This window comes from Aureobasidium melanogenum, assembly GCF_000721775.1.
Source record: "Aureobasidium melanogenum CBS 110374 unplaced genomic scaffold scaffold_1, whole genome shotgun sequence".
NCBI classification, from domain to species: Eukaryota; Fungi; Ascomycota; class Dothideomycetes; order Dothideales; family Saccotheciaceae; genus Aureobasidium; species Aureobasidium melanogenum.
The window spans coordinates 1,014,049-1,039,159 of record NW_024470053.1 but is presented as its reverse complement, the minus strand read 5'-3'; the positions used below and the strand labels follow the sequence as shown (position 1 = coordinate 1,039,159).

The window sequence follows — 25,111 nt, the reverse complement described above, 5'->3', positions numbered from 1 at the left end:
CTGTTGAAACAAACAGATCATATGGCCCCAGCGTCTTTCATCAGGATGTACGTGGAAGTGAGAGGAGATGGATTACCTTGAAATAGTTGTTTGCAGGTAAGAGCGGTAAATGCTGGTTGATCGAGAACAAGCCCAAGCAAGAGCAAGAGATGGGGAGGGAGAGGCTGGTCACTGGTCAGGAAGGCGCAGAGAGAGAGAGAGAGAGAGAGAGGAGAAGAGGAAGATGGTCCAAGCGCCGAGCTCCAAAGATTCGCGATCAAACCAAGACGCGAAACATCAAGCATTTATTGCGTGCATTGGAATTATACTCTTATTCGACATTATCTGGACGCGAGCGCATACAGGAGCCTCCCATACACATCATATGCCGGCGAGATAGACGACCATGTTCAAGGTGCCCGACTCAGACCCGCCGTCGACGCCCAACTCGCGCCGCGACAATGACCATCCGTCGACAACACCCGCGCACCCTCCGCCTACTGGATACACGAATGCTTCCTTCACACCAGCCGGTCCTCCGCCTCCCAGTGTCTATGGAAGCTCGCTCTTTGGCGAGTCTCGCAACACTTTCCACACCCACTCCAAAGCCCAGAAGCCTGCCTTTGCAGTCCCTAGCAGTCCACCACGCAACCATCACCAAGACTTCGACGACGACATGGATGCCGATGGCGAAAGCATACTAGACGACTATCCCAATAACCAGTTACCCGCCTTCAATTCGGCCTTTCCATCTACCTTCCGCTCAGTCAACAAGTCAACACAACCCTCGACCATGCTCTCATCACCTCGTGGTCTGAAGCGTTCACGTTATGGCAATGTCATGGGCGATTCTTTGCGTCAGTCTACCGGCCTGCGCATCGATAAAGACAGACAGACTGCCATTCCTGGCATTGCAAGGAAACTGGCTACCAAACCTGCCTCACAACTAAGCGAAAGCGACGACTTGATCTTGCGCACCGATTCCCTCATGGCCCAATTGGATGCCGACACTAAACTCGCAACCACTCCTGTTATTCCCAATCGCACAGCACAACAACTCGGTCAGCTCTGGCAGAAGAATGCCCAGATCAAATCACAATCCGGCTCAATCGGTCCCAAATCAAACTCCGGTCTTGACAAGGCAAACTATCTGGCGCAGCTCGCTCTCCGTCTACACCATCCCTTCTCCACATCCGCCAATGCCCCTTCCTCGTACCAACCCTCGAACGCTTACTCCAATCTTGTCATGTCCTCAGACCACCCTACCTCGATCCCGCGTGCCCTGCTCGACTGGCTGAACACCTACCACAACCCATTCCCCGATGATCTCACAGATGTCATGCGCCACCGTCCTACTCCTGTTGCTCACGATCGATTCTGGGACATGGTTTATGCCTGCACCTTGCGTGGTGACATCCTCAACGCCATCAGCTTATTAGAAACTGCCGACTGGTCGCAAGCCGAGTCTGCTATTGAAGATGGTTACGATGAACCTGGATATTCAGGAAGCCACCTTCACGCTGTTCGTGAAGTTGTCAGCCGCTGCGTGGATCTGCTTAGTACCTGTCCCGCTGTCACTGAGAACGACTGGGATGTCAAGGGCTCTGACTGGACTATCTTCCGCCACCGTGTTCGTCGCGAACTTCAAGACTTGCAGGATTTTGCAGAAGCAGACAGTCGTGACAAGGACCAATTCCCGGCCGCACCCTTTGGCAGGGTAAGCATGAGTTTCAGTACCGCCAGTCGCCGTGCCGAGAGCAAGGTGCCTTGGCTCATCTACGAGAGTCTGAAAACTCTGTACGGTCAACTTCTGGGCAAGAGGGATGAGATCATGGTTGCTACTCAGGACTGGTTGGAGGCCGTTATCTTTCTTACTGCCTGGTGGGATGGTGAAGACGACGATGTCATCTCAGATGACTTCGCTGCCAGTAGACGCTCCATGCGCCAGTCACAATCCATGCGTCAAGTGGACATCTCGCCTGTATTCGCTTACAAGAAACAACTCCTTCTGGCTTTCGCTGCTACCACCGACAAACCCGATGAAGAAGAGTTCTACCTCAATACTGTTAGCCCCATCCAGGTCGGTCTTGCCTGCATTTGTGAAGACGATATTCAAGGTCTTATCGGTATCTTGAGATCGTGGTCTTTACCTGTCGCTTCTGCTCTTGTTGAACTAGCTACTGTTACAGGCTGGATGCCCTCTTCGGCAAGCAACATCTTGGACGCCTTTGACCAAGACGATTTGATGGTTTTGAATCACGGTCAACCAACCCAGCCTGAATTGATCAAGCGTGATGACGTCTTGATACAATATGCTTCGGTATTGGCCAAGAAGGATTCCTTCAAGAGTGCGACTGGTAAACCTGTGCAAGAAGGCTGGGATCTGGCTTGTCGTGTGCTTGGCCGTCTTGATAGCTTCGAAACTGCCAAGTCAAAAATCTCAGAGGTGCTGAACCAGATCACCCTTGACTCAACGACACGAGTGGATAAGGTCCTCGCTGTTCTCAATGAGATTGGTCTGCCTGACCAGGTTCGCGAGATCGCCGAGCGCTATGCCGACGATCTGGCAGCTTCCAGTCAGGACTATGGCAGCGCTTTGATCTACTACGCCCGGGCACACGCTTCGCAAAAGCTTAGAAGTACCATTGATCTGCTGATCTCATTATGTCTGGTGCAGAGTGCTGCCTTCCCTCCACAGGCAATCATTGATCCGCAATTGGATGCTCTGCTCAATGATCAACACGCTACTCTTCACCAGGTTGCGCGCCAAGACGTCGCAGCTGCCCAACTACTTGCATCACAGCTTAGTGGTTATGCAACGCTGCGTCGCTTCTATGACTTGCGCGACGCAGATGCTGCCAAGGATACAGCAGAAGCTGATGTTGAAGATGACGAGGAAGCCGCGAATCGCAAGCCTGGTATGTTGAGACCCTTGGCCCGGAAACGCGAAGCAGCCAGGGCCTTGATGGCTGTCATTGAGTCTGCCGCAGATTCCATCCGTGGAGGCTTGTATGATCCCGAGGCCCAGTCTGTAGTGCAGGTGGATGCTTTGATGACTTTGTTGTGCGAAGCATTGCCTCTTATGAACCGTAAGTTTCCTCTCAGCATTTGATATGTCTCCCAGGGGAATCGTCACTTACATGAATCATAGAAACAAAGCAAATCTTGAAGACACCGCACCTCCTCACTCTGATACGCGCCATCGAAGACCTCGAAACGATTACACCTGGCATTTACGCTCAAAACTCTGCTGTCTTCAACGCTGCAATCAACACCTATCTCTCAAACTCGAACACACCTAATATTGTCACATCACAATCATCAACGCCGGATCTCAGCAAGTCGATTGCAGGCCTGAAGCAGAGTGTCAGCTGGAACATGGTCAACAGCAGCGGCAGCATTGCTTCAGAACAGAACGGCAATGGCAGCGACTCCAGTGCTGGCGGGATGGGGGGTATACAGGTGAAGAGGGCCTGGGACTGGAGAGTCGGAGCTGTGTACATGAAGGGCAAGAGTGTCAAACCCGAGGACGTAATGAGGGTCTTAAGATGCCAAGTCGCGATCGAGATGGGCAAGGTGTGGGTGTAAATGCATCCTTCTTAATTCGACAGCATCATGATTTTAGGGGGCAGAATGGTTGCGTCTCAAGCAAGGATGACTGAAAGGTCAAGAGGAGGGAAGGAGCAATGCATATACACCTGCTCTAGACGAGCATCTCCGAAATGACAAACACATGAAAATTTACCCGTCACAGATGCACATTGTTTGACACAGCCCGCTGACTATCGACAACAACAAAGTCCAAATGAACATCAGCCGTGCAAGAACAAGACTTCAGGAACGCCTATTTTGTGTCTTTGTATGATATGACTAATTACTCGACGCCGTCTTCGAATCAACAACTGCAACTCTTATGTCCACCTTCGCATTCGCTCCAAACACAACACTACATGTATCTTACTCAGCGACACAAAAGTGTCTGATAACGGTCCATTGGCCCAATTGAGATAGGGCGGCCAGGAAGAAATCAGACAGTTGTATCTCTTGACAGGTTGCCCACCCACCAGGTCACCTCGACAAATAAACTTACTGCCCTGTAGAGAAACGCGAATAGGAGTTGATCGAGAGCAGATGAGGGAACGACCGGTTAGTCACTCAAGAATCTTGTTCTGTCTTGAGGCAAGCGCGTGGCATGATCCGGCGTGGAAATCGTTATGATTGTTTCTGGCGAAGATGTACACACCATAGAGAAAACGAAGAATGCACGTCCTAGGAAGAATGAGTTTATACGAATAAGTAATGCGCTTGCGGTTGAAAATGCAATGACTATGACATGCTTTGCCCCTGTTATCCATGCCCATGTCCATGCCCAGCGCTATGCAAATGAGGGGAAAAAAAGACCGAACCCATAAACTCCATGATCTTGCCCATTACAGAGCAATAAGATCTACATTAGCAAAATCAGGCGGGCTTCTCCTAAATACAACCTTGCCCTTTGCGTTCAGCGCAGTTCCTTCGTTGCTGATCCATATGTTGGTCTTCGGAGTCCGCTTCTCGGTCTCTGGGTGTATGTCATCGACAGTGCTCATGCGCTTAGTTCTCTCAATCTCGTCGTCCGATATTCCAAGACTGTCTCGCGGAATCCAAACGACCGGTCTACGGGCGCGGAGCGCAGAGTGTTGGAATGAATAGCGGATGAGCACGTCGCGCTCTTCAGGCGTCAAGTCTTCGAGTTCGTCGCTGAAACCACCGAAGAGCACATCACCAACTTGTTTCTGTGATTCCATGTCGACCTTTGCGGTCTGAGGGTCCACGTCTGTTGCAGTAGGTCTGATACCATCCATGCCATGCGCGTGTGGTCGGGCAATCCTGCGCAAGTGGCGAACAGGCTCACTGACCTGCTTTACTTTCCTCCAGCGATCACCGCTGTTATTATTTGCAGGCTTAGTGTCCATAATAACGGGTGTAGGGCGTTCGGAGTGAGAGCCAGAGCCATAGCTTGACATGCGAGTGCCGGCGCGTCTGTGCTCGTGAATCATTCTACGCTCCTCGGCAAGTGCCCTCTCCTCTTCTTCTGCCTCCTTTCTCTCACGTTCTTCCATTGTGGTCTCCGTATCATGCTGCAGCCGCTCATGCTCGCCTTCTTGGTCAGCCAAACTCTCCCATTTGAGACGCTGAGCACGAGCGAACTCTTCATCGCGAATGACAGCATCGTCTTCCAGTGTAATAGGCAAATATCGGAACAATGGTGCAAACGCATCGTTCAAAACCCACTGGAAGATGATGGTGGCTACAAGCATGACAATCATGATGATGGCCTGTGCTGTACATTTGTCTTTGCCTGGGAAAGCAAAGAATAGACCAATCATAGCAATTTCCATGACATATAGCCCAACGAATAACTGATTGATGGCTCTGGGAAACAGAAGACCTCCTGTGTCATGACGGTATTGGTAGACGTAAAGGGCGTTGTATCGCTGTGTGATCCAATAAACGCAGAATACAACCAGATTGAACACCATGACCAGAGGTGCAATGATCGAGAAGATAATGCCAATGACAGCAAAATTGGTGAACGGAGGAAAGAACGATCCCCATTTCACTCGATTCAAACTGGTCTGCCTCTTCCACTTCTGGCGGGCGGTAGTGTCTACCATCGGCGCCCACAAGAACCACTTAAGCAAAGCAGCAACCTGCAGCAGTGCACTGGCGCTGTTGTTGAGGGCCTGGACAGTAAGGTAAGAGAAGAAGTAGTTTGAGGCTCTTGGCAAGTTTGATGCAAGAGTTTGTGGAATCTTCGAAGTTTCAACCGCAACCTCTTTGAAGAACTCGGGTAATCCAGATGACAAGGTCACGATGAGGAAGACCTGGATGAACAGAAATGCGAAATAGTAGAGCTGAACCCCCATTTCTCTGCTGTTTCCTGTAGCAACTCCTGATTGCTTGACCAAAAGTCGAAGTATGACAGGAACCAATGCGAGTACAATACTCAGGAAGAGTGGAGGCAGAACACCCTGGACCAAATCTACAGCTCTGGGTGGTAGGTCGCGAATCCATGAGAGCCACGAGATAGTCTCGAGGGTGTTGAGGGTTGACAGGAAACCAGACACAACGACTACAGGAGCCCAAAGGAACAACATACCAACTACAGCAGCGAAGACAACGCCGCTGCGCAGATAGCGCTCCCACCACTTCATAGACATGTTGTCCCACAAGACATCGGTAGGCGAGATTTCTACAAGACGGGGTGTCATGTGTTGCGGCATGTGATGACTGACAGACTGACAAGCCATATGAGCGGCAACTTGGTGGTTAAACTGGATGAAAGCCGAGTTCATGAAGGGGAATCGCTCCACATTCTGCTGGTCCTCTTCAATTTCAACATTCAGCCTGGCAAGCTCCTTGCGAAGATAATAAATCTTGTCAATCTTCTTACCCATCAGAGGCAAGCGAGGCCACCACGACAGGTTAAATATCGGTTCACGAAGAGTATCGCGGTCCTTTGCATCAATGTAGCGCGTCCACAAGGCCTCGGTTTCTTCAGCGTCGGCAAGCTCCTGGTTGAAAGCTTCTGAATAGACAGGCTTCTCATCTTCGTCAGTCTTCTTCCAGAACTGAAGCCAACCAAATTTGTTAGCCCACTTGCTCTTGGAGACTGCTTGGGCTGCATTCTTGTTAAGATCAGGGTTCTGAGGCTGTCCAATAGTATGCAGAGGATATTCATCTTCCTCCACGGCATGAGGTTGGGGACTAGGTATAGGCAAAGGGGTTGCCTTCACCTGTTTTAGCAGGGCATCCCAAGCTTTTCTAGGCGCACCTCTTGACTTAGTAGCATTGTCTACATCGGACGTGGTTGATCCTTTGATTCCAGACTTTGAATTGTCTGTCCATATATCCCGGTTTTTGCTCTGAGTGTTGGTTGAAGAAGGTTCACTTTGATCAAAGCCAGTGGCTCTTGGAGAACCGACCCGATCTAGCACCGCAACGTCCTCGGGTTTCCTGAGCCCGGTCGGACGTTTGGGCTTGAATTTGTCGCTTTCAGATGTGTGACTCTCTCTTTTGCTACCCGGAGGATCAAGGGACGCACGAGCAGCAGAAGGTGCGGAAGAAGCAGAAGGTGCAGAAGAAGCAGAAGGCAAGGGCGCAGCAGAAGGTATGGGAGCAGACATGGGTGCTGGAGCAGGTGCAGGCCCAGGTGCCGGTACTTGTGCATCAAATGCGAGTCTTTCGGCAAGTGCAGGCTTGTCAGCATCATCAATGTCTGCGTAGAAGCCTGTCATGTTGTTGGCCTGGTCTACCGAATCATTGACATTGCGAATGACGCGGTTGACATCGCCAGCAACCTCGCCGACAACCTTACGACCGAAGTTACCGATTGCACCAAATCCATGACCGACAGCCCCCAATCCCTGACCAAGTCGATCCCGCAAGCCCTCGGGAGATGAGCTTCTGAGTTTGTCGTGTCTGTGCTCGTCTTCCTCTATCTCTTCAAGAACCTCCTGCAAATTGTGCGGCACCTGGTGAGGATCTCCAGAACTTACACCATTGCCTTGGGCGATACGCTCGGCTTGTTCATCAGCTTTGGCCCTATCTTGTTCTTTTTCTTCCTTTGATTTCTTTTTCCCTTGCTCTTTAGCTTTCTTAGCCTCCATTTTCTTGTGCTTCTTGATGCAGTTTTGAATCAAATTGGTCTCTGCTTCTTCGAGATTTCGAGCAATCTTATCGCGTTCCGAAACCTTGTCGGCAAGTTCGTCGAAGTTTCTGTTAATCCAGATGTTGCGAATACCTCCAGGGAAGACATCGTAAAGGCCGTTTAGTGCATCGACAGTCAACCACTTTCTAGGAATGCCGCTGACAAGTACGGTGGTAGCTGAAGCGCGAATACGGTGTTCCGGAGATGCGAGATAGGCCTGTCGAATGCGAATGTAGCCACGAAGTTCGGTGACGATAACATATAGAACCCAGCAGATAGTGAGAACGGCTAATACAAGATGGGCCCATGTGCGTTGAGAGTGAGAAGCGGGAATGTTTCTCCAGCCCAGTTGATCAGGGCCTACTGTACAATCCGAGCAACTGAGTTTGTTGATGGGTAAGAGTATAGGGAGAATAACCACAGAAAGCGGGATGAATATCTTTAGCAGCATGCGCAGGAAGCGCAGAAAGAAATAAGCGTCAAGACCACATTTCTCGATAAAGATCTGATTTGGTGTACGGAAGAGGGGAACAGTCCATTGCCACACACCATGCGGGGGCGCTGGAACTCGTTCGCGTTCGGCAACAAGGTAGGATTTGGGACGACTAGAGAGAGAGATGGTCAGTCAGGAGCACGGTGTGGTAGGCGAAAGACAAGGATCCTACTAGATTCTGCTAAGGCGGAAGCGTAAGAGAACAAAAGCAAGCAGCTGGGCTCCCAAAGATATGAGAGCAACGAAAATCGAAGACAAGAGGGTGCCCCAATCTTGACCGACAGTGTTCAAAGCGGCACCGCAGCCAGCATTGAAGAGCCCCTTGCCGCAGCTGACTGTGGCTGACGCTGCCGTCGATGTAGTTGACATGACAGACTGTGACAAGACAAGTGGGCTCCTCAGAGGAAGATGGTCGAGACTGAGGGCAAATGTCCCATATCACATGCAATGCGATTCGCGATGGTCTTTGTCTGGCAACCGCCGGGGGTATGAGGGGCGTCGGGTTCCAGCCAGAAAGTCGGGAGCAAAGAGGTGCAGGTTTGAGGAGAAGGAAGAGGAGGAAATGGGTGCGGGCAGTACAGTAGTCAATTGTCTCTCACTCGTCGCCCGCGCACGATACGGACATGGCGTATTCGTGCCCGCGCCAACACAAACTTGCTGTCGAACCGAGATCAGGGTTTAGACTCGTGCCTGCCACATACTTAGATCCACTCTCCACCAATCACTCTGGTGCCGGCCCCTTTCTTGGCCCACGTCGTTGGTGTGTGCACGGCTTTATTTCCACGGCTCCGGTCGATCAGCATCAAAGTGATCAAACTGGAACTGCACAACCAATACCTGATTCTGTCAATCTATATTGGGCGCCAGTACCCATGTGATATACCAACCGCCTCTTACGAAGTGGGCGCTCTTATCTTGACCGCTCCTGCATTTCCACAACGAGAACCAAGCCTTCACCCATGCATGGCGCTTTTCAAAACATGACCATTAATTATCCCTTTGACGACCAAATCTTGCGTCTACTCGCAGGATCTGTTCTCAGTCATGGACTTTGTCTAATTTATCCGTTCTATGACTACGTCTGAGGTTCAGCGTTGCTGAATGTCTACGGAGTAATTTCTATCTGTCTGCAAGCCTTACACACCTGCAGGCTCGACAGTTTCGGGGAACGCACTTTCTCCCAAACGAGCTCCGCAAGCTTGTTTCCAATTCTTGGGAGTAAACTTGTCCACGATTCCTTTGAAGGCCTCGAGCGTACACAAGCTCTCATCATTTCCATAATGCTTTCCAACTGGTCTGCACCCAGGAACCTTCATGGGTCGATCATTGTAGCGAAGGCGTACGTAGTAGCCATTCAGCTTTTGCTTGTCGGATTCGGAGAGATTCGACAAAGGAGTGCGGGGAGAGGCGTCCGGGGTCAACATGCTCTTGGCTGGGAACAGGGAGCTCCACCAACTACCAGTCGTGATTGCAGGCTGGGCGCCCGTAGGACTCGTGCGATCCTTGAACAACTCGATGGCGATGTGACTAGTGTATGGAGGCCAAGGTTCGCCTTCAAAGGCTCCCATACTGCTTAGCACTGCGGCTAGAGTCGTATCGTGGCAACCAGACAGAGCCATTTGGACATCGTTGTTGCTGCTGCTTGGCGCTCTAGTTTTTTCGATCATGCGACCTACAATATCGCCCATGAGTCCACCGATACCTACTGAGCGGTATTCTTGGGACTCCTTGTAGCCCGAGAACCACTCCTCAACACCGATCTTATCGATAATTGCTCTGCCCCTGGGATCATAAAATTCCTTCGGTAAGCGGGTCTCCTGGGGGTGAGCGAGAGTCGAATTGACAGTGTCCATGATACCGCTGTACTCAGTCAGAGGGCTGTGCCCTAGATACATGCAGTTTTGCCGACAAACCTCAATCTTGGATGACTATCGACCTTGACCGTGGGAGAATCTTCAGGCATCCATTTCCCGAACATTTTGTTGAGATATGCCATGTCTGGCGAGTCATTCCAGCGATCCGAAGTTCTTTGAGCAAAAGCCTGGCTTAGCTGAGCAAAACGCCGACAAGCTCCCTCGTTAGGAAAGAGCGTCTCATGGCTAGGCTGACGTTGGATGATGGTCGGCGGAACGAAGCCAGCAGCTCTCGATGAAGGAGGATACAGTCCGTAGAAGGTCTGCTGAACAGACTCAAGAGCTCTCGGAATAGGGGTGGCCCGCAGGTACATATGGTTTGCGTCCTGAAGAACAGCAGGCATGAAACCAAGCTGGTCCACGTACAAACCACGCAGGCGTTGACCCAAAGCTAAAGTGGAGGCGCGGCCTTGATCAGTCAATTCGCCAGGAAGGCTGGGAGGAAGGCATTAGCGAGGCCTCGGCTGTTCGATTGAGTTGAATGTACCAGATTCCATCAGTTTCACGTCCAGGACCTTGAGACAGGGTTGGAGAGTCATCCTTGGTATCGAAAGTCTCGAGCCTTCGTCTATAAGCCAGCTCGTCCCATGAGTCGTTCGCTGACATGATGACACTACGAAGATGCTGTGCGGCATTACAATACGGCCAGTCTGGCTTCGAGATCAGCAGGCGGTCAGCCTAGAAGTGGACACAAGACATACTAGCCGAAAGACCGGCCTGACAAGTAGTCTGTCAGTACTCGAGCATCAATGACAGACGTAGTGGTCACATACATTCTTAAATCTGGCAGAGACTGGAGATCGTTCGCCTTTGCATAGTCAGAAGAAGAAATTCAACGAACAGACAATGCATGCACACCATGTCTGAGAAGCTGTGGACCATTAGTATGATGATTGATTAGCCGTCTGTATCGGAAACTTACGACTTGGACTTGCTGCAGTGCCAGCTCCTTTGGATACAAAGTTTCAAGCTCATCAGCAGTGTATTTCTCCCGAGGTACTAGGGTAGTCATGGTGACTTGTCAGGAATTGAAGAGACAGGGAGAGCCAAAGCAAATCGTAGGTTTAGAAAAGCACAACTACAGAGGTCGATAGGACAAAGGACGGAATGATGAAGGGAGGTGTAGGTGGTTGGCTGGTTGGTGGGTGGAGTCGCTCGGGTTGACGATGAGCGCCCATGGCTACGAAAGCTTGGCAGGGCAAGGGCCCTAGGCGGAACATGTGAAAGACAATCGCCGACGGAACAAATAATTATTCTACCTTATTGCTTCGACCTCGACAACAACCAGCCAGGCCCATGTCCGGCGCTCGCGTCTGCATGCAATGTTGTCGCTCTACGGCACGGCGAGCAGTCAAGCTCGGTCGTCAGTATCCCTGCTCACAGCACCAGCAGCGGTGCGCCTCATCTTCGTCCCCGGCCTACCACCTTGATGATCTTGTGTCAGAATTGCCGCGCAGCACTCGCTATTCACAGCCTCGGCGGAAGTCTGCCACATCCACTTCTAGCCAACCCGGAAGTCTGTACGATTATGTAGCTGCAAAATCCCCTTATCAGCAGCCCACTCGCAACCCTCCAACCACATCTGCTCAGCCCAGTGCTGCCTCACATCCTCAGCATTCAGACTCTTCTACTCGAGAACCGCCTCGTACAAAAAAGTCCCGAGATGCTTCCCTCATCTCGTACACGTCCAACCTAGAAGATCTGGTCGCAAGAAACGATGCCAACGCTGCCTGGTCTTACTTTTGTACCCACTATACCGATCCCAACTGCGCCGCCTTGGACCCCGCCTCCCTCCCCTTCCTCGACGTCCCAAAGCACAGGAGAGGATTTGTTTATACACGCCTCTTGTCTCTGATGACCCGCCACTGGCTCGCACAACTCGACTTGCATCAATCTGCTTCAAACATAATCTCTCCCTCCCCATATGTTGTGCTCAAAAGATTTGGTCAGCTCTCCATATCTACACCACCTATCGCTTCTTCTCTAGCCCTATCTTTAGCAATCCATCTCCAGTTGGCTGCTTCCAAAGGGTTGGATGTCTTGGACCATCCTACAACAAAGATTGTCCTTATCCAATTATTTGAGACTTGGCCCCTCTGTTTCTACCCGACCAAACGTCCTACAACAGATTACCACCGCTTTTTGAATTTGCTCAGAGCACCGACTGAGAAGCCGTCAGATCTCAGTCTATCACTCTTGCTTATACAAGACATCATGTGCCGCGCAACATCTTTCCCAAATGACCTCGAGGAATATCGACCTCTGCTCCAGACACTCGGCAGCGCGTGTTTAAAGGCACAGCTGAATCAAGCCGCTGTACGACATATCGAGATGAAGCTCAAAAGCCAATTTCAAGATGATGCTTTGGCATCAGCCGAACTTAGCCAAAGACTTTGTAAACTTCACGCAGCTTCCGTGCTCAAAACCCCCTCACACATAGGCTCTACTCTTGCCGAGAAGGCAACAGCCCCCAAGTCCTTCGAGCAGAAAGCTAAATCACTCATCTCCGACGTCAGTGCTGCTGCCGATAAGCAGAATCTCGATACGGTGGAACGACTATGGGCTCGGACACAAGAAATGTTGATGGATGAATTGTCACGAACGCCAGAGCATGCACCTTCGACGACCCGGCTGTACGAAGCGTTCCTGGTTGCTTTCTTCCAGCTGCGAAGGCCCCAGTCTGGGCTGCAGGTCTGGAACAGCATGCTCCAGTCAGGCTTCGAACCGACTGTTCGTACTTGGAACGTTATGATGAAGGGTTGCCATATTTCCCGAGACATCCATATCATGGAATCCATGTGGCATTCGATGAGAAACTCTGGTATCCAGCCCGACGTGGTTTCATGGAGCACCAGAATATATGGTCATTTCCGGATTGGTGACCCTCGTGATGGTATGTCTGCGTTGGAAGAAATGGGAAGGGACTGGCTCAGCGCCCAACACAGGAGACGCTCAAAGTCTGGCAGCCTCGAGGACACCTCAGAGGTTCCCAAACCTGACACCGTTATATTGAACTCGGCCATCTCAGCTCTTCGTAGCAAGAAAGCAAATCAGATCCCACACGTCTTAGCATGGAGCCGTCGCTTCAACATTGAGCCAGACGTAGCAACTTACAATGCGTTGCTTGCCATCTCACTCGGTGGAGGACAAGCGACAGATGCAGCAAACATATTGCAGCGTATGGCAGCAGCCAACATTCAACCCAATTCCTCGACCTTTACTATCCTGGTTGACTCGATGCTGTCGACAACGCTCGGTGGCATGACGCATGACGAGCAAAAGGACAGGATCATGGATCTCATTTCCTCATTTGAAGGATGTGGCATGAAGGTTGATGTTCAAGGATATGCTCTGATCATCGATCGTATGCTTAAGGACCATAACAACTTGAAGGCGGCTAGAAGCGTACTGGCGCACATGACTGCCCGCAAGGTTGCGTGTACACCTCATATATACACAATTCTCATGACGCATTACTTTGACGCCAATCCACCCGAGCTTCTTGCTGCGGATGCACTTTGGAACGACATACAGAGTTCGAGGCAGGAAGAAGCAATGGACGTCATCTTCTACGACAGAATGGTAGAAGGGTTTGCAAGACATGGTGATGTAGGCAGGACGATGGCCTTCTTGAATCGCATGAGCAAGGAGGGAAAGCGGCCTGGTTGGCTAGCCATGACGGCTGTAGTACAGTGTCTTGCACGCAGCCATGAGTGGGACAGAATCGGACAGATAGTCATGGACTGCCACAAGCAAGAGGGACTTCTGAGCGCAGGTCTGCGAGGGAAAAAGGGACAGAAGGACTTCTGGGAGTACGTGGGAAGGCTGGCGGAGAATGAGCTTTATGGCAGCGAGCATGGCAGGGAAGTGTTTGCGATTGTCGAGGCGCAGAGAGCGGCCCTGGGAATGTGACGCCACCAGTGACAATACAATATAGATATACTGTATATGAAGCCAAGAGCTGAGTCAGAACATGTCACTTTCACGTAAGAGCAAGCAGGACAAGCAGAGATAAGAGGCGGAGGAGACGTTGGGCGGGCGGACCGAGGCGGGACGCGGAAGTTTTCAGGATTAACTCCGTAACTCAAGTCACATTTGCAAGCAACCCGACAATCAATATATAAAAAGATGCGCCATTGTACATGACGACCTTCTACCCACCATGGCTTTAGCTGCCCTCCGCTCGAGTCGCAGTCTTGGGCCCCTGGTCCGCCTTCTGCGACCTGAAAGGCGCTGTATTGCGACTGCGACCGCTACAGCATCGCCCCCGGCGCCCGCCGCCCTCGACCACGATGGCCCGGCGCTGTCGCTACCGCACCAGGTTGAAGTGACCAACAGGCGGCAAGCCATCAAGTCAGCGAAGCCCTTTTCCGACTTCCTGACGGACAAGTACAACCGCCAACATGACTATCTGCGTATCAGTGTCACTGAGCGATGCAATTTGCGTTGCCTGTACTGCATGCCCGAAGGTACCGTATCTCATCTACACTCGAGTCCATGTCACTGACTCCGTTCGTCTAGAGGGTGTCCCGCTCTCGCCGTCGAGCCACCTCCTCACCACGCCCGAGATCGTCTACCTCTCCCAGCTCTTCGTATCTCAAGGCGTTACCAAGATCCGCTTGACTGGAGGGGAACCCACTGTGCGTCCTGACATTCTGCCTTTGATGCAGCAAATTGGAGCTCTCAAATCAAAGGGCTTGCGCGAGCTCGCTCTGACTACAAATGCCATTTCGCTGCACCGCAAACTGGACAAGATGGTCGAAGCGGGTTTGACTGGGGTCAACATCAGCCTCGACACTCTCGATCCTTTCCAGTTCCAGATCTTGACTCGTCGCAAAGGATATGACGCCGTCATGAAGAGTATCGATCGTGTCCTAGAAATGAACAAGTTAGGCGCCGGAGTCAAGCTGAAAGTCAACTGCGTCGTCATGCGTGGCATTAACGAACGCGAGATTGTTCCCTTTGTTGAGATGGGCCGGGAGAAAGACATCGAAGTACGCTTCATTGAGTACATGCCTTTTGGTGGGAACAAATGGAGCGAGCGGAAGATGTTGACCTACCAGGAGATGCTGGACATAATCCGTGAGAAGTACCCAACACTTCGTAGTGTCAAGAGCCATCTCAACGACACGAGCAAGACGTACGAGATCCCGGGCTTTGTAGGAAAGATCGGCTTCATTACTAGCATGACACACAACTTCTGCAGTACCTGCAACCGCTTACGCATCACGAGCGACGGCAGCCTCAAAGTCTGTCTTCATGGCAACACCGAAGTCTCGCTAAGAGATCTTTTGCGCAAGGACAACGAAAACAATCCAATGGATGAGCAAGCGTTCGAGGCCATCAGAGAGATAGAGATGAACAGACGTCAAGGACTGTCTGTAATCGACACAAGACCAAGTTGGATTGAGCGCGAGACCGCGTTGCTGAATCTCATAGGAGAAGCAGTCAAGCGCAAGAAGGAGAAACATGCTGGCATGGAAGAACTGCAAAACATGGAAAACCGGCCCATGATACTTATTGGTGGGTAGGTTCCGCAAGCCCTTTTGATCTTGTCGACCTTCGTAGCGCCGTCGTCTGCACGATCGCCTTCCCGAACTGTCAAATGGACCCATACGATACCGGAACTAGTACTGATTTGGTGGTAGCTGAGGGCAGTACCCTGAGAGGAGGGCTTAACAAGTCCAAACACCGACCTATGGGATTTAGCCGCCTGGGACAAGCTGTTCCTTTGCACCTCTTACATTCGAGTATCCCTAATTACCATGGAGCTCGCCTATATTCTTCATCGACTTCTTCCTCATCTCTGCCCCAACCTCCGGATCAACAGTCCGATGAGGATCCGCAGACCAATGTCGATCCACACTTCTCACCGACACCAAAGACGTCCGACGGACCTGATTCCGATTTTGCAAGTCTCAGAGGCCTTTTTGGTAACCCCAGAAGATCCTGGTCTCCACCTCAGCTTCAAGAGACAGATGCGATTGCCGACGCACAGCCTGGGAGATCGACCCAGGAAGTTGACTCTTCTGACAGCCCTTTTGATGGTGATCAACTCGCTGCAACCGCAGAAGAGGAAGACGAGAAAGCACACGAGATGTTGTCTTCGGTCCCCACGGTCAAGGCACAAGATTCCGAAAGTTCACCAGCAGAACAACTTGTGACTACAAACGATGCAAAGGTTGCCTTGGAAAGCTCGTCGCCTCTTCCACGGCGAAAACCCATCGCTCGAGACGGGTCTAAAGCCTCCCAACAATCTGTTCCAGCCATTCGGTTCAAGAAGGCTTCCAAAGATACTAAAGCAACCAGAGCTATTGCCAGAGATATTGAGGCGGGAAAGAATTCTAAACAGCCTAAGCCTAAGCCTCTGCCGGCGTGGAAAGTCGAATCAGAAGATACCCAGCTGCCATCTTCGTCAGATAAGCACAAGGTCAACACGTCGACTGTCTCCAAGCCGCTTCAGGCAATACAGTCTAGCAGTACTCAGCCCTCAATCTCCCCAGCCGGAGAAGACGTCGAGCAAAGCAAACCATCTCCAGCACAACTTGGCCGATCTGAGGCAGATTTCCTCGACTCTATGGAGGGAACGAAGACGACGCCGTCTTCAAGCGTGGTGAAAGCAGAGTCGCCTGATGCAGCAGCGGCTATTACTCTCACGCATCTCAGCTCGACTGGCGAAGCGCACATGGTCGATGTCGGCGGAAAAGATTCCACCGAGCGAGTTGCAGTTGCTGTCGGATATGTGCACTTCAGCAAAGAGGGAGCTTACAAAGCCATCACCGAAAACCTCAATAAGAAGGGCGATGTTCTTGGAGTTGCACGTATCGCAGGCATCATGGCAGCCAAAAGATGCTCGGACATTATTCCTCTCTGCCATCCGATCCCCATTACCAAAGTCACAGTAAATGTTGGAACGATGTCACCACAGAACGCCATGTCCATCAGGACTCAGTTGGGAGCCCATACGACAAAATATGGCATAGCCGCAGTGGAAGCCCGAGTACACACTCGTGGTCAGACGGGTGTTGAGATGGAGGCTCTCACGGCTGTATCAGGCGCTTGTCTGACTATCTATGACATGTGCAAGGCTGTGGACAAGGACATGGTCATATCTGGTGCCCGTATCTTATTCAAAGATGGAGGACGATCTGGCACGTACATTCATAAGGACTTCGCAAAACACTCTGTCGGCGACAGATTCATCACAATGGATCAAAATGTCTTGTTGACACCGTCGGACAGACAATGAAAGCTCTTCTTGTTACTACCCCAAACCACCAAAGATGTATATATCAAAAGTTGAAATTAGACAAAAAATCATGAATAGCTCTACTTGTAGTCATGTCTTGTACGCTCAGCATGCAGAGCATCGTATGCGTCGTGCTACCACTTTGACCTGTATTTCGTATCGTGACTAGTGTAGATCTGCGAGACTCATTGCTGGCATTGTAGGCTCAACGAGACTCACGAGAGGTTTATTCTATGTTTATCTCAATCAGGCTAGATTAGGTCATGTGCAACCAGGAACGTGAGATTGGCGTTGAGAATGTTGCAGCGTTGTTGAGCATGTCAGCTTCGCTTGACGTTGGGAACGTTGATGCTATTCGTGTATGGCGACGAGAGGAAATTGCATGGAGATCATCAATGTATGCGAGTTATGAACTTTGGGCTGTGGGTTGAAACAGCTGCTGCAGACGTGCTTCATAAATATCGATAAAGGAGAGAGAAGGGAGTTGTGTGTGTGTTGAGAAGATAGATATTGATCTAATGATATGAAGGAGTACTCTGTAGCTCGATCACAGCAATAACCGAAATGCTATATAAATTACATAAGTGACACGTTATTCATGAATTCATGCGTATTTACCCTTGGCATCGCGTTGCGGTGCAGGTTGACCGGCAAGCGACTCTCCAACGCCGGATTCGTAGGCTGGTGGGCCGCTTTGCATGCCGTATCCTTCGACGCTGCCAACGTTGCCATAGCCAGGGCCTTGAGCAGCTTGTCCATCACTCTTGAGACCAGCTTTTCTCATGTCCTCATCTTCGACAACACCGCCATCTCCGCCGCCAACAATTACCTGGCCTCCGTTGCGCACTTTGCCTACGACCATTCCCTTGGCGACTGACTTGAGGACTGCGCGGCGAGAGACACCAGTTACATCAATGTAGACAAGACCGACGTTCTTGACACCACCAGCGAGGCTGGAAGTGATTGATCCGGCTTCTGCGCCATATCGGTGACCGACGACGGTTGTTGCAGCAGAACCACTCTGTTCGAGCAGGTGCTTACCGCTGGTAGCAATACCGTCGGCAATAGTGGAGAAGGCGATCATGCTTCTGTTGAGAAGACCGGGCTTATACTGGTCTTGGGAGAGGGGCTTGCCGTTGGCGTCGAAGCCCTTCTTGTAGCGTTCCTCATTCTTGCCGCCAAATCTAGCACCAAGGTTTTGAGCGTACTTGGATGCCTGACCGACAGTCTTTGCAGACAAGCCAGCGGCACTGTTGGTAAAGGCGTTGATCTTGCGGACACGCTCGTGAGCAGCAGGGCTGAATTCCATGGGCTTAGCAGCAGGCTTGACTTTCTGGGTAAAATTCTCAGCGCCAGCAGTCAGGATATTACCAAGACGGCTGCTCGAGGTGACGATGAAGCGGGAGGCAGTTGCAGCATGCTGGACCATGCCGCTATCTTTGTAAGCAGGATGACGGGCCATTTGCAGGTAGTCCTCGCTGATTGGCTTGACGCTGATACGTTTCCCATCAGCAGAGATTTCGATTTCGACAGGATCTGTACACGTGATTAGTGGACGTCTGAAGGGTCTGGACAGAAGCTATGTGCATACTCTTTGTTCCCTGGTTAAGGGACGAGTCTTCGACAATGTGTGCATCACCAGCCAGCTCGCCAATGACGCTGCCATTGTCTTCGTCAACAAGAACAACCTGGCCGTGTGCAGAGCCCTTGGCATCGTGGTACCTGCCACCAGGAGCATAGTCTCTTGGGTCGTATTGTTCCAGGGGACGAGAGGGCTTGGGTGGGGCAGCGCGTTCTAGGAAAGCGGTGCATTGTGCCAGAATGGTCTCGAAGGTATCGTGATCCTCTGGTGAAATGTTCTTGTCGAAGGTGATGCGAGTGAAGATGCCGCTGTCGGCACCCAGGTCCCAGCGAGGGATCAGGTATGAGTGGGGAGGCTGATGGTAGACTTGAGTGGTGGCTGGCATAGGCAAGTCCAGCTCCGGGGGCAGGTTGAGGTGCAGGTAGAAGTCGTTCTCAGGAATCTCATTCTGCGGGATGGTCGACGACAGGTCTGAGAAGGGCGACGAGGTGGGCACCATCAACAGAGACAGGGTCTGAGGGCCGCTCGGGGTCAAGTCCTGCTCTTCCCCACCCTGGATGTGGTATGCCTTGACATTGGCGATCGTGTATAGTAGCTTGGGGTCGTGGTGTCCTGCCATCTTGGACTAATTTTGTTTGGATATGAATTATCGAACTGTGAGGCCCAAAGAGATTGGGAGACCAGACATGGCGGGGCAGGCCAAGGTGATTTTTAAACATGGTCCTTTCCCTGTTGTTCATGGCTTGCAGGTCGCTGCTTCGCATATGTCATCGCTTCTGGGGGGCTATGCTGCTCGCGCCACATTGTGGCTGTGGACTTGGACACTCATGCTGAAGTCTGTCACCAGCAAGACACAATACTTTCTTGGCGATTGTCTGTCTAGCGAGACGTCGACTGACAGACATGCTCATGCTGACTTGTTGCTTCTAGAGCTATCTGCGAATCATCGTGGGTTTAGCCTCGCCGATCTCAAGTCGACGAGAGACTCGCTTCATACTCAAACAGTTAAACTCGAAGTGTGGCTGGAGTCGAAAGCCTGTGTCGCCGCCCGAAGAATGTCTCGCTCTTCTTGATTCTTATCGCTTCACCTCAGTCGTCTACATTAACTTACAGTTCTTCTCACAGCGCGTTTGTTGCACGAGATTCGTTCCCGCGTACCGTCTTTTTCCGTCCCGCCGTGCATTCGTTTGCACATCGCTGTCACCGCTCTTGCATGAATAGGGAGCATCTCCATGGCTTTCGACAATCAGCCAGACCCTCCCCAAAGCTACTAAGGCGTCGTCGTCCAGAAAAGTAGATACTCGATACCCTTAACCTATTCAACTTTGTAATAATCCTTCGAATCAAAATGCTGGGACGACGTCTCAAGTTGCGCTTTGCTCGCCCTCTAAGAGCCATTCGTCGCGCTTTGCCTCCAGTCAATTTCATCACCTTACATTATGCATACTTCATATTTACCGGTCTGCTGGCTGCTGTCATTTTCTGGGCTTCCTCTACCACTACCCATGTCAGCTTCACCGATTCCTTGTTCTTCTGCGTCAGTGCTATGACCGAAGCGTAAGTCGACATCATCCTTTCATCCGGCGCTTCGTCTCACCACAGCTCTGATCGTTAACTTTTGCTATAGCGGTCTGAACACTATCAACCTTAGCGAACTCAATACATGGCAACAGTTCATGCTCTTCGTTCTCATCTTCATTGGTTCTGCCATCTTTGTCTCGAATTTTGTTCTTCAAGTCAGAAGGAAAGCATTCGAACGAAAGTTCATAAGCGTCATCGAGAGCAGAGCTCGCAAACAGCGACGCCTTTCATTGCGAGGTTCCACCTTTTCAATGTCCAGACTCTCCATGAGTAAATCTCGAGAGAACCAGAATCCGAACCTGGGTCTGGACAGACAACCTCGCCCAGCAGATGTAGACCAGCCTCAAACTCCTATAACAAGGCGTCGTACGTCCGTCAGCGAGACTTCGCTTCGTCAGAGCAAGAGTGAAGGTACCGATGGAGCCGCTGATGATCTACCTGCCGCTGAGGAAGACTCGAACGATGCTACCTTACCCGATCGTATCACCTTCAGTCCTGAGACTGTCTTCCGCTCACAGAAGCAATTTGAAGACCAATCACCTACTAAACCAAGACAGCGTGTGTTTTCAGTTTCCGGTGTTGGTGCTCGATCTGAAGCAAGTCTCCACCGGGTCACGTCTGTGTCACGCGCATCCATTGCTGAGCAAGCACCAGTGGGAACCCGATCTACCGCTGACTATTTTCCATCCGCTGGCTATATTTCTCGCAATTCAACATTTCACAATCTCACTGAGGCCGAAAGACAGCGGCTTGGTGGTGTAGAATACAAAGCGCTGTTGTGGCTCTCTTGGATTGTGCCATTGTACCTTGTCCTTTGGCAGCTACTTGGAGCTCTAGGCTGTGCTGCTTGGGTGGCACACAACCGTCCAGGGACAGCTCGAGCTAACGGTCTCAATCCGTGGTGGGTTGGGGCTTTCAACGCTGTATCCGCATTCAACAACTCTGGTATGAGTTTGCTTGATGCCAACATGATAGCCTTTCAGACGTCGTACTACATGCTGCTAACCATGAGCCTGCTGATCCTCGCCGGAAATACATGCTACCCGATCTTTCTACGATTGATTGTGTGGACAATTTATAAGTGCTTGCCGAAGCGCGCCAGATTCGATGACCATCGAAACACTCTGCGTTTCCTCCTTGACCATCCTCGCCGTTGCTACACCAATCTCTTCCCCTCAGAGCATACCTGGTGGCTAGCCTTTGCCGTTTTCGCGCTCAATGGTGTGGATTGGGCTGCTTTCGAGATCCTGAACATTGGCAATCGCGTACTCAACAGTACCCTTCCCGTTCACATTCGCGTTCTCGATGGCCTCTTCCAAGCCTTTGCTGTTCGTTCCGGAGGTTTTTACGTCGTCGCTATTCCCACCCTTCGAATCTCACTCCAGGTTCTGTATGTCATCATGATGTACATCTCCGTTTATCCTGTCGTTATCACAATGCGTAACAGCAACGTTTACGAAGAGCGAAGTCTAGGCGTGTATGACGAGAACGATCCAGACAACGTATCAGAGGCTTCTAAGGATCCCAACAGCATCTACAGCAGATTCCGCGGAGTCAAGAAACAACTTGCGACCGGATTTGGTGGACTGAGCGAGGGTAAGAGCTACTTTATACAACAGCAACTGAGGGCCCAACTTGCTCATGACGCTTGGTGGATTGTGCTTGCTGTTTTCCTCATCATGATCATTGAAGGTGGGCAATTTGAGCGTGATCCTGTCGACTTTTCGGTTTTCAATGTCATCTTCGAAGTCGTCTCTGCCTATGGTACAGGTTCGTTATCATTATCTTATACGCTGTCTCGTGGTCTTTGCTGACTAGTACAAACAGTGGGCATAAGCGTTGGTGTACCCAACAACGCATACTCATTCTGTGGCTCATGGCATAAGCTGAGTAAATTGATTCTCTGTGCTGTCATGCTGAGAGGAAGGCACAGAGGTCTGCCAATTGCTATTGACCGTGCGGTGTTGCTGCCAGATGAAAGACAAGACCACGCTGAAGAGGAGGATGCAGCTATCAGAATGGAGAGGGCGGTCAGCAGACACACCACAAATGGCGACGTGGTCTGATCTGCCTAGGACACATGAATGGTTACAGGTGTTCCGACAAACAAGAGCAGACTTGCAACAGATTGGCGAAGGGGAATACAAGAGGCGAGAGACGAGTTAATAAGACGATGGTTATGTTATAGAACAGTGAAAGTACGGACAAATAGATAGTCAATCTCGTATTCAACTGAAGCACACATGTTACTCTCAAAGTATCACAGTCTCATTGTCATCTCCCAGAACTTCTATAGTTTGGCCATAACTTTCTCTTGCTCTCCCAATCCTCCACTCATAAAATACCCATCGTCAGATGATCCGTCGCCATAAAGCAGCGACTCTCTCCCTCCTCTCGAAGTCCACCAACGCACGCATATCTGACTGCGCTCTGGATCCATCTCACCACCAACCAGAACCTCCCAGAAATGCTTCTTGCAGAATTCGCGCATGGCCGAGTCAGTAACCATCTGCGTGGCTGTCGCCGTCAGCGGCAGCCACTCTTCCAGCAGAGCCAGGGATAGGCAGGGGAATGCGTCGATAAGGGTGAGTATCAATACTGCTTTTTCTGATAAATCGGGTACAGCGGACTTGGAAGCACTTTCCAATTCTGGAGCGGTTGAGATTGGAACATGGCTCGGTGGTAGAGGGACGTCAGGAGCATGTATTGCACGTTCGTGTACAAGATCGAGGAGTGTGGCAGCAAGCATGGGCTGGGCAATAGCGATGCGACTCGGCGGGGACACAACCCTGATCAGGTTCTTGAAGGCCAGCCTAAACTGGCGGGCGGAGAGGTTGTGGGGGAAGACTTGGAACAAGGCGTCAACGTAGAAAGGAAGGTGTCTTGTGGTAAGATCGACATTCTGAGGCGCAGAGAAGACTGACAAAGTGACACTGTGAGCGGCTTCGAAGATCGGAAGGAGCTTAGGGTTTCCGGCTGTGATGAGATAGGGTGATGCCGCAGCGAGCAGAAGGTCCTCATTCAGGCGGGAAGACAAGACGAGAGCGAAGTGTTCAGCCGTATTGAGGAAAAAGAGGTCTAGATCGCGTTCGAATGGGTGATGAGGAATATGTCCGAGCTCAGAGGGAGTTATAGATTCGAGGAAAGTAGCCGAGTGATCTGGATAGTTCGCTAGAATATCGATGGAGGTAAGGTAGGTAAAGGTATACTGTGAGAATGACACGTTCCCCATACGACTAAAGACGAATGAGAGATTGCGGAGGGAGTGGAGAATAGCTTGTGCTACATGAGGTGCATCTAACAAATCAGCGATGAGCAGGTACGTCTGGATGGATATATCTTACTGCCATGAGCCGCTAAAGCTGCATTTCCTACTACGCGACCGCTTGCGCTACGAAGGATGATGACGATGGCGAACAAAGTCGAGCGGAGGAGCTTCCATAAGGTCGGGACAGTCTTCTTCTGAGCCTGTTCATGCAGGAAGATGGTCTCTTCCGAAGCATCGATCTCTGACAGCTTGTTCTGTCTCCATTGTGTACCCAATCGTTTGGAGAAGTCGGACAAGTCCTCGACAGCAGATTGTACAAGCCAGGCATCCTTTACGTGATCAATGGTATGAGCTATTAGCCTTGACAAGGGACCAAGAGATGAGATCAGCGGACTCTTGAGGATAGACTCGATCTGTTGATATGAGGGTGAGTCAGAAGGCCAGTTGAATTGATGATCTGATATTTGCTTCAGGTCAGCGTCTGCTGCGCCTAGAAAATAGCCTGAGCGCAATCCATGTGGCGAGTGGAAGGTAGAAGTCATTAGCACCGGCAAAAGACGGTCATAGTCGACGGTAGAGCGATCTATGTCAGACAGGTGAATAAAGGCATGATTTAGAGCCAAACAGATGTTTCCGTGGGCAAAGTCGTCGGCAGCAGAAGTTTCTGATAGAGCCAGGTTGACAGCCTTGACAAAAGCGGATCGCAAAGTGTAGGCAACGTTGGTTGACATGAGTTCATGGTCGCGAGTGGCCAGACCAACAATCAACCCAGCAATAGCGAGCAGGTGATGGTCGGGAGGGGAGTGTTGGTCGGCGCCCTTGAGGACTGCTTGGATCCAGTCATGTAATGGAAGATGAGACTCGACATGAGGACGTAGCGACGCCTGAGATTGTTGATTGTCATCATGTGCGATGTCACGCTCATGGCATTTGATAGTAGCCGAATGGAACAAAGTCATAAAGGTCAACGAAGACGTCAAAGCATTTGGATAAGGCCATAAGGCTGGTGCAGACAATAGTTGACTGGTGAGCAAGGTGATATTCAGGGGATTGTTCAGCGATGTCAGTAGAGAGGCTGCTGTCCCAATTAATCTTGATCATGGTTAGTTGCAAAGATAGCGGCGGTAGGTGTGTGAGATGGAGCAGTACCGGCGGGTGTCTTGTTGATGTGGGGCTGATTGCAGATATCTAAGCAGAGTGGCTAACAATCTGTCGGTCGACATGATTGTGTTTTCGAGCAGACTCCGAATATATGACAAGAATTGTTAGTCACCGAGTAGTTGGCTGGCGGATGGCTATGGTTAGGAGGCAGTTGATAGTCGAGTAATAGCAGCCAGGCGTCGAGCCGAGGTC

At 51.0% G+C, this 25,111-nt stretch overlaps 9 protein-coding genes across 9 annotated transcripts; 5 read left to right on the top strand and 4 right to left on the bottom strand.

Annotated features, from left to right (window-relative positions):
* Nucleotides 1-772: 772 nt before the first annotated feature.
* Nucleotides 773-3,567, top strand: M437DRAFT_37328 (uncharacterized protein; the record flags this gene model as incomplete). Its single annotated transcript, XM_041019608.1, has 3 exons — nucleotides 773-2,860; nucleotides 2,894-3,068; nucleotides 3,131-3,567. The coding sequence occupies 3 exons, from the start codon at nucleotides 773-775 to the stop codon at nucleotides 3,565-3,567; spliced, it is 2,700 nt and encodes an 899-aa protein (XP_040884390.1).
* An 842-nt stretch (nucleotides 3,568-4,409) lies between these two features.
* Nucleotides 4,410-8,534, bottom strand: M437DRAFT_36856 (DUF221-domain-containing protein; the record flags this gene model as incomplete). Its single annotated transcript, XM_041019523.1, has 4 exons — nucleotides 4,410-6,593; nucleotides 6,636-6,796; nucleotides 7,067-8,277; nucleotides 8,338-8,534. 4 exons carry the CDS (start codon nucleotides 8,532-8,534, stop codon nucleotides 4,410-4,412), a joined length of 3,753 nt encoding a protein of 1,250 aa, XP_040884389.1.
* Nucleotides 8,535-9,301: 767 nt separating this feature from the next.
* On the bottom strand, nucleotides 9,302-11,090 carry M437DRAFT_37765 (phosphoglycerate mutase-like protein; the record flags this gene model as incomplete). Its single annotated transcript, XM_041019707.1, has 7 exons — nucleotides 9,302-10,025; nucleotides 10,079-10,513; nucleotides 10,566-10,728; nucleotides 10,780-10,795; nucleotides 10,852-10,886; nucleotides 10,937-10,949; nucleotides 11,001-11,090. The coding sequence occupies 7 exons, from the start codon at nucleotides 11,088-11,090 to the stop codon at nucleotides 9,302-9,304; spliced, it is 1,476 nt and encodes a 491-aa protein (XP_040884388.1).
* A 284-nt stretch (nucleotides 11,091-11,374) lies between these two features.
* On the top strand, nucleotides 11,375-13,990 carry M437DRAFT_61775 (uncharacterized protein; the record flags this gene model as incomplete). The annotated part of the gene is made up of 1 exon (XM_041023977.1): nucleotides 11,375-13,990. One exon carries the CDS (start codon nucleotides 11,375-11,377, stop codon nucleotides 13,988-13,990), a length of 2,616 nt encoding a protein of 871 aa, XP_040884387.1.
* A 250-nt stretch (nucleotides 13,991-14,240) lies between these two features.
* Nucleotides 14,241-15,609, top strand: M437DRAFT_37157 (molybdenum cofactor biosynthesis prote; the record flags this gene model as incomplete). Its single annotated transcript, XM_041019576.1, has 2 exons — nucleotides 14,241-14,547; nucleotides 14,600-15,609. 2 exons carry the CDS (start codon nucleotides 14,241-14,243, stop codon nucleotides 15,607-15,609), a joined length of 1,317 nt encoding a protein of 438 aa, XP_040884386.1.
* A 1,121-nt stretch (nucleotides 15,610-16,730) lies between these two features.
* On the top strand, nucleotides 16,731-17,237 carry M437DRAFT_22729 (molybdenum cofactor biosynthesis protein C; the record flags this gene model as incomplete). Its single annotated transcript, XM_041019047.1, has 1 exon — nucleotides 16,731-17,237. A coding segment is annotated over one exon (507 nt), but the record flags the coding sequence as incomplete, so codon positions are not given.
* Nucleotides 17,238-17,931: 694 nt separating this feature from the next.
* On the bottom strand, nucleotides 17,932-19,597 carry M437DRAFT_71185 (uncharacterized protein; the record flags this gene model as incomplete). Its single annotated transcript, XM_041025637.1, has 3 exons — nucleotides 17,932-18,863; nucleotides 18,919-19,521; nucleotides 19,591-19,597. The coding sequence occupies 3 exons, from the start codon at nucleotides 19,595-19,597 to the stop codon at nucleotides 17,932-17,934; spliced, it is 1,542 nt and encodes a 513-aa protein (XP_040884384.1).
* Nucleotides 19,598-20,257: 660 nt separating this feature from the next.
* M437DRAFT_80009 (TrkH-domain-containing protein) lies at nucleotides 20,258-22,556 on the top strand (the record flags this gene model as incomplete). The annotated part of the gene is made up of 3 exons (XM_041027267.1): nucleotides 20,258-20,466; nucleotides 20,537-22,260; nucleotides 22,318-22,556. 3 exons carry the CDS (start codon nucleotides 20,258-20,260, stop codon nucleotides 22,554-22,556), a joined length of 2,172 nt encoding a protein of 723 aa, XP_040884383.1.
* A 224-nt stretch (nucleotides 22,557-22,780) lies between these two features.
* On the bottom strand, nucleotides 22,781-24,981 carry M437DRAFT_71183 (peroxin-8 Pex8-penicillium chrysogenum; the record flags this gene model as incomplete). The annotated part of the gene is made up of 3 exons (XM_041025636.1): nucleotides 22,781-23,787; nucleotides 23,835-24,850; nucleotides 24,908-24,981. The coding sequence occupies 3 exons, from the start codon at nucleotides 24,979-24,981 to the stop codon at nucleotides 22,781-22,783; spliced, it is 2,097 nt and encodes a 698-aa protein (XP_040884382.1).
* Nucleotides 24,982-25,111: the final 130 nt, after the last annotated feature.